This window comes from Sciurus carolinensis, chromosome 1, assembly GCF_902686445.1.
Source record: "Sciurus carolinensis chromosome 1, mSciCar1.2, whole genome shotgun sequence".
Taxonomy (NCBI): Eukaryota; Metazoa; Chordata; class Mammalia; order Rodentia; family Sciuridae; genus Sciurus; species Sciurus carolinensis.
Window position 1 is genome coordinate 121,695,843 of NC_062213.1, and position 7,623 is coordinate 121,703,465.

The 7,623-nt window shown below is 40.7% G+C and overlaps 1 protein-coding gene across 3 annotated transcripts in view; it reads left to right on the top strand.

The window, feature by feature from the left end:
* Positions 1 to 6,151, top strand: part of LOC124970036 (putative neuroblastoma breakpoint family member 5) — a 33,079-nt gene extending 26,928 nt beyond the window's left edge. For all 3 annotated transcript variants that reach the window (XM_047536685.1, XM_047538752.1, XM_047539386.1), the window contains 4 exons: positions 1,187 to 1,393; positions 3,254 to 3,356; positions 4,173 to 4,375; positions 5,912 to 6,151. In XM_047536685.1, coding sequence (XP_047392641.1) covers positions 1,219 to 1,393; positions 3,254 to 3,356; positions 4,173 to 4,375; positions 5,912 to 5,967 — 537 coding nt within the window. In that variant the 5' untranslated portion in view covers positions 1,187 to 1,218 and the 3' untranslated portion in view covers positions 5,968 to 6,151. The remainder of the gene's footprint in view (positions 1 to 1,186; positions 1,394 to 3,253; positions 3,357 to 4,172; positions 4,376 to 5,911) is intronic.
* Positions 6,152 to 7,623: the final 1,472 nt, after the last annotated feature.

Sequence of the window (7,623 nt, forward strand, 5' to 3'; positions counted from 1 at the left end):
AAATACATTCCTATGTGACCCAATTGGTGGCCCTATACCAAGAAGCAAAGACTTTCACTGACCCCAGAGAGGCCCCTCATGCATTAAACAAGCTGGAAAGATGGCTGTGACTCTGGGGCCAAGAAAGGAAAGGCATCCTAGGTAGGAGACATAGGAGGAGGAGGAGTTTGTCCACTGGCCAGATAGTAGTGGAGGAAAGGACTTGAGGTTTCTGAAACAGGATGTGAGCTGGGTCAGAGTAGCATTGTTTCTTAGAAAAGGAGTGCAGAACTTTGGACCAAGTGAACACTTAATATGTACTGTATGATCTGCAACCATTCTCTACCAAATTCATCCTGTCTTCACCTGAACCAATAGGACTTTTCTAATGGAAGTGAGGACTTCCTTTAGAGCCTTATACACCAACAAATGTTCCAGAGAGAGAGAGAAGAGGACAAAATTTTAAAAAAAGATAATATTGATAACGTGCAGAAAATAATTTCAAACACTCATAGTTTACTTTTTTAGTGTTTCAGAGTAATGTTTGTTCTGTATTTTTTATGGCTTTAGAAATAATACGTGGAAATTCAGGGAAGAACATCTTAACTGTTTCCCTGTTGCCAGTTTGCATTTTTCACTCGAGAAAAAGCTTTAAGATCTACTTTAATATTAAAGAAATAATGAGACTACTGGGTAGCTCTGTAGGTAATACAACTTTTTAGGAAACCATTTGTGCTTTGAGGATTCTCAACATACACACTAAGAAGAAATGTGAAATACGATTAGTTTGGGGAGGGATTTCAAATAGAAGTTGGTAATAATGGCATAAGGGTACACAACTACTGAGACTGGCAGATGAGTGGTGGTCCACACCAGTGGTGACCTTCTCCCTTCTCAAGAGACCAGTGAATCAGCCTGGCCACTGGAAGGGAGGGGCTCCTCACATTCCATGACACATCCCACCTTCTAATTCTGTTAGCCTGTTACCTGGCACACTCAGCCCTACCTACTCAGTGCTGTCTGCGTTTTAGTTACAGACAGAGCCTTGTTTGGAGGGTGAAGGACTTTCAAGTGTTGTGGGTTGTTGATTAATCTGTTCTCAACAGTAAGTTAATCATGACTGCTACTGTCGTCCCTTAGTCCTGGTGAATCCTACTTGATTTCATTTGTTTTTAACCTATGACATGCCTGGGTTTCTTCTTTGCAGGCCCTGGCTGTGAAGGTACTGCTAATAACATCATGGCAGTACCTGTCAGTTCTTCTCCTAATGTAGGGGAAGAAATGGATCTTGAAGAAGTCATCCTGGAATTGCATTCTCAGTTACAACAGAGCAATCAGGTCCACGACCTCAAAGAAAAATTTCTCATTTGTAAATCTATGACCTACTCCCTGGCAAAACAGCTCCAGAAGTATCGTAAGTTGTAGATGAGTTGTAGATAAGTTTGGAGTCACTAAAGTGAGGTGTGATGATCTGTTTCCCCTCTGAGAATAAAATTTTCTCCAAAATTTATTCTCCTTTTTTTCCTCAAAATACATCCCATTGTTAGCACATTTCTGCAAGAATAGGTATTGGTATTTTTGCCTTTCTTTTGCTAACAATGGAATAATGAGGCACAAAGACTACAGCAACTTCTAGTTTACAATGAAGTGTAGGTTGGGAATAGGGTTAATTCCCAGCAACTAGAGGCATGGAAATACCTTTTCGTCCTCAAGAGTAGCTCACATCTTTTTTATTAGGATCCTCTCTCTACCATATCAGATCCTACAGACATATAACAACCATGTTGTTCTAAAGGTCTGGGACTAGTGATCCTCCCTTCCGTTCAAGCTTCTGTTGAGTACTAATTGGACAGCACTTTCTGGTAATGCTGGCAACCAGTGTAATAGAGCCCAGACCTTCTTTAGGGGAGTTGAATATGGTCTACTGCTAATGGAAACCATGGTATCCAGAAGTGATACCACAGACCAGGAACTCTGTTGGTGAGGGGAAATCCCTGGTTCCAGGGACACAGGCTCTTGTTGGAACTGCAGGAGAGACTTCTCCATGCACTGCAATGGAAGGTGTTTCTGGAACATCAGAGAATCCATAGCGCACACTAGATCAAAGTGAGAATAAGGGTAGGTGTGGGGAAACCACCAACCCCAGGGAAATCCAAGCAGTGCTGCAGGGCAGGCCCTCCCCTCCCATAGTTAGCCTGGAAATGGAGCCCATTGCCCTTTGTATAAGGTGGGCTGTTGGGACTAAAGGAATCATGGAAACAGGGACCTGTGTTAATCACTATCCTTAGAAAAAACCTTGCTGCCACTGAGCTCAAATTTTCTTCCTTCACCAGATTTGTTTTCAAAAATTAGTGGTACAATTTTTAATGTGAAGGAATACCAAAGAAGTAAGTATAGAAGCCTGCTAAGGAATTCAAGAAATGAGGTTTGGAATAAGGCAGACCATATTTTATTAATGACTTTTCTCAGAATCATATAACTGTAGGAAAAAATTGATGTTGAAAAAGAAAAATATCCCTCAAGAACCTGTTGGGTTAACTGTGTGTTGCATATGGGCACCAGCCAGTCTCCTGGGCTCTAATCAAGAAAGAGTTTTATATTTTTTGCCCCCCAGTTTTCTACTCTGCTCTTGTGTTATACAATTCTACATTTATGGTTTGTAATGTATGAATGTGTTAATCCTCTTCAAGATCTTACATCAGTGCCTGGGACCAAGGAAACACCCATAGTTCCTTGTTCTGTTACCTCTCATTTAAGACAAACTTACTAGTGTTGGACATATTTCTTTCAGACATTTACAGTCTTAAGCCTTATACTTTACCCAAAAGCAACCAGATAGAATTTTTTATCTTGGAGATATTTGCTTTTTCTTGAAATTGTGAGCACAGGGAACCTTCAACCCTGTAGTCCTTTGGGGACTTCCTGAGTGTACAAGGAATCAATGCTTCATTCCCAGCTCAGTATTTAACTTAAGGAACTTTAGTTTTGGTGATGGCAGTTGTCCAGGATTCAGAGTTAGATGTGATCCTATCTGCCAAATACGTTGAATCACTCTCATGACAGTTCCTATGTCCTTGAGCTTCTTTTCTCATCTTTAAAGTGAGGATCATCAAATACCATATATTTGGGGAGATTTCAAGAGGTAGAGATCCCTGCATAGAGGCTGGGACTGAAGGTCCTGTTGTCCCTGGGGTGGGCCTGCCTCCTCTGTAGGCAGTACCCAGAGTAGCATGTCCAGCTGTCTACTGAGGAAAGCACATCTGTCTCTTCTCAGAATGCAACAAGGACAACGACCTAATTGTTTCCGCGTTGGGGGAGAAGATGCAGTCCCATGACGGGGAACTGGCCGAGAGACTGACGGTAGAAGAGCAGCTAAGGTAAGAGGGCTCTGCACAGTGCAGGCAGGAGGGAAGGTATGTGAGTCTGTGAATTAGGGCAGCTCAGCTGGGGGGAGTAAGAGCTCATTTGAGCAAGAAGAGCAGAGTCCCGTGGCAGGCGCATGCCACATAGACATTTATAAAACAATTAGGCAAGAAATAATATGGTACACGATGGTCTAAAATTGTTATGAAAAGCTTCATTTCCATTATTTCAAAATGCATTGAGCTAATATACTTGCCAAATCTAAAATTAGGTGAGTTAAATTGAGCAACCTAGTGGTGTGACCTTGGGGTAGCCACAAGGTTGTGTAAGTGTTATCTCATTTACTCTTAGTCCACTTCTCCTCCTGACAGAGTAAGGCTCAGTAACCTTTCACTCAGCAGAGATTTCATTCCTTGAATGTGTTGATCTCTTCTACTTTCATTGTTCCGTTAACCCCAGCTGCGTTAACCCCAGGATCAGGACACATTTATGAGTGTGGCTTACATCCCATCTAGGCACAATGCACTAAGTCTGTTTCCATGAAGGAATGTCCTTGGCCACATGAGTACTAAGGGGCATTTTTATGAAGGAGATTCAGGAAGATGTGCCTTTGATGAGAGAATAGTAGATGAGGGCATGTCACGCAGTCTCAGAGCACTTTCTGGTGACAGGAGTGTGCTTTGTGTACCCCCACCCCACAACTTTGCTACAGTCAAGGAGAATTCTGCAAAGAGGACAACTTGGAGATGTTCTCACAGAAATGTGTGTCAAAGTCCATATAGTGTATTGTTCAACTCTGTAAGCTTAAATTTTTCTCTGTTCTACCTCAGGGAATCCAATATCATCCACCATCAAATCCAGGAGCTGTCTGAACTGAGGAATAGAGAATGTCATGGGAAAAATGTTTCATTACTTATCAGAGAGCATCTGTGGGAACTCCTCACTCTGCACAGTTCTGACAGCCACAAATTGCGTGAACTGCTTGTTTCCATGTATAAGCTGGCAGATCACCTCATCCTCAAACTCAGCCCAGGTAGGGCTGGTCTCAGGCCCTGAATACACTGAGCTACATCATGGTTCCTGAATCACAGGAATCTCCACTCCCAAAGTGACATTTTTGAACAGCTTTTTTGTTTTCCTTTTCATATTTAGGGCATGGTAAAATTAGGGCTGGCTGAATAGGAACATGGAAGGTAATTGCACCCCAAGGAAGTCCTAGCAGTTCAGCTCTGTCCTTGTGTCCTGATGGTTTGTGGCCTCTAGATGAGGAGGCAGCATCCATTACATATTAAAGTAGAGAAGAGGGAGGTGACAGGAGGCCAGGAGTAAGGAGTTGCCCAACCTCCAGCATGACTGCTTCCCTTAGTAATTGTGGGCCAGGGATCATTTTATTTCTCTTGAATTTCCATTTCTTTATGTCTAAATAAATTCAGGCAGTATTTTAGAGCTATCATGTGTGGAAATGAAATATTGAAGAGCTTGTTTTAAAAAGATACAGAACGTCAGACTTTGGAATTTCAGACCTTGACATAGTAACATGTGATGATGGGAAAGTTACTTTATACTTCCATCTCCTTTGCTAGAGAGAATTTCTCCTAGGAACCCATCGTGGGCTCGATTGCTATGATTCTCATTACTGATAAGGCAGGATTGATAAATTACTGATTAAAGGTCAATTGACTTCTTTTGTTTTACTCTAGTTGTACATTCTGTGTATTTTGAAAATGTATAATGTCACGTATCTTCAAGGTGCAGTGCCCCAGAGAATAGTTTCCCTGTGCTGTATCCACCTTCACAACGAACAATCCCACGGCACCCAAGGTCACCTAGGTTAGATTTTCTTCCTTGTCATCTATAGTAGATTTATAAAAATACTTGTATTTTGCACCTGTGTCTGTGAATCATAGTTATTTAATTTTTGCAAGAAGTGGAATCTCTGTGTCCAATTAATTTTTTTTTGAATTTTTTTTTTTGTATTGAACTCAAGGACACTTCTATCACTAAGCCAAATTCCCAGTCCTATATTGTATTTTATTTGGAGACAGGGTCTCACTGAGTTACCTATTACCCCGATGAATTTCTGAGGCTGGCTTTGAACTCGCGATCCTCCTGTCTCAACCTCCTCAGCCACTGGGATTACAGGCATGCACCAGTGCATCCAACATTGAGTCTATAGTTCGTGAAGATTCATTGCTCTGCTACTATTGGAGCCCTGTGGGTGAGGTGTGGATGCAGAAGCATCACACACTCCTGTGATTATGTCTCAGGTTTTAGTCTGCTTACGCATTGGTCTGTGACTTTGCCAAGTGCTTCCCTGTGTTCCTACACCTCTCCACTCCAGTTAGTCTTCTGAACATGAATTGCAGTGGGCCCTGAGAAATATGGTTGGTATGAGTGCAGTTCACCTTTGAATGGAGTCCTCATGAGCTGCCTCCAGAGAAAACTTTAGGCTCACCAAACAGGTCCTCCATTGATATTTATGTATCCACGATCAGGACCCCAATGTGTTTGTAGTGACTGATGTGGAACTACTCAATGACTAACTGGACATTTGTGAATTTGATTTCAGAGAATGGTGCAGAGGAGGAGAGTGGAAAAGAAGATGAATCACTGGCTCTCAGATAAAATGAATTTTAAGAGCCTGGATGAGGGTGGGTAAAATATGAGCAGGATCCCAGATGAGCAAACCAAGAGGTCCAAAGTATCCACACAGTTTACATGCAAAGGCAAACAAAAACTGCTGGAATGACTACATTCCGACTCAGCCAAGGAAGAAGCCTGTCTTTTAACAAGGTGTCCATTTTCTTTATGGTGCTGCTCTGTAAGTAGAGACAATCTGCCTAATTAAAGTTTTTTTCAACTCTCAGCATCTACATCTCCTTTCTTGTATAGATTAGGATGAGATGTATGTCTAGTTTCCTTATGGTTGATGGGTTTGTAGGCAGGGATGTTATAGCCTTCAAATATAAATATGTATATATCTATAGTTTTTTTCCCCCCTCTGTTTATGCTATGGATCATGGTTTTATCACACAGGGAGAGTAGAGTCTCTATCCTCCTCAGTTCATTTCTCCCAGTACATGAACCTCTCCTCCTGTCTCCTGCCATGAAGACATCTGCAATCTGCCCACATGCTAGGAAGATCATTTTCTTTCTCTTTGAAAGGTGTACCCTGGCCCTTTTGTGACCACTCCCTTAGGCCTCTATTCAGGCCACATGGGACTCTTTTTTTTTTAATTTTTTTATATTTTTAATTTATTTTTATTATAAACAAATGGGATACATGTCATTTCTGTTTTTTTTTAATCAACTATTTTTATAAATTCAAAATGAAAGATACAATTCCATTTACAACAGCATCAAAAATAATAAAATATGTATAAATACGTTTTAACAAAAGCAGCATAAACTTACACAGTAAAACTACAAAATGTAAAAATACAAAATTAAAAGAAATTAGAGGTGTAAATAACTGAGAAAACATCCTATGTTCATAAGTAAGAAGCACTCTACTGTCAAGATGGAAATAGTTCCCAAACTGATCTACAGATGCAAAGCAATCTTCATCAGAATCCCAACCGGCTTCCTCCTAGACATTTATAAGGTGATTCTAAAACTCATGTAACTGTCAGGACCCCAGAACAGCCAAAATAATCTTGAAAAGGAATAAACTTGTAGACTTACACTTTTCAATTTCAAAATATATTACAAAGCAACGGTAATCAAGGCAGGGTGGTGCTGGTTAGGATAAGTGCACGGAAAGTCATGTGTTTACAGACAACTGATTTTTAACAGAGGGACCACCAAGGCCATTCAATAGAGAAAGAACAGACTTTTTCAACAATGAATACAGAACAACTGGACAGCCACACAGGAAAGAATGAAAATGAACCATTATACCATATAAAATATTAACTCATTTCTGTTTTTACATGGAGTAACAGCATACCATTTGTGTAATCATACATTACCTAGGGTAATGATGTTTGAATCATTCTGTTATTTTTCCTTCCCCCCACCCTTCCCACCACTCTTTTCCCACTATACATTCTCTCCTTCCTCCATTCTTTCACCCCTCCCACCCCCCAGAATATATCATCATCTGCTTATCAATGAGATCATTCGTCCTTTGGATTTTTGAGATTGGCTTATCCCCTTAGCATGATGTTCTCCAATTTCATCCATTTACATGCAAATGCCATAATTTTATTATTTTATAGCTGAGTAATATTCCATTGTATACATATACACCACAGTTTGTTTATCCATTCATCAATTGCA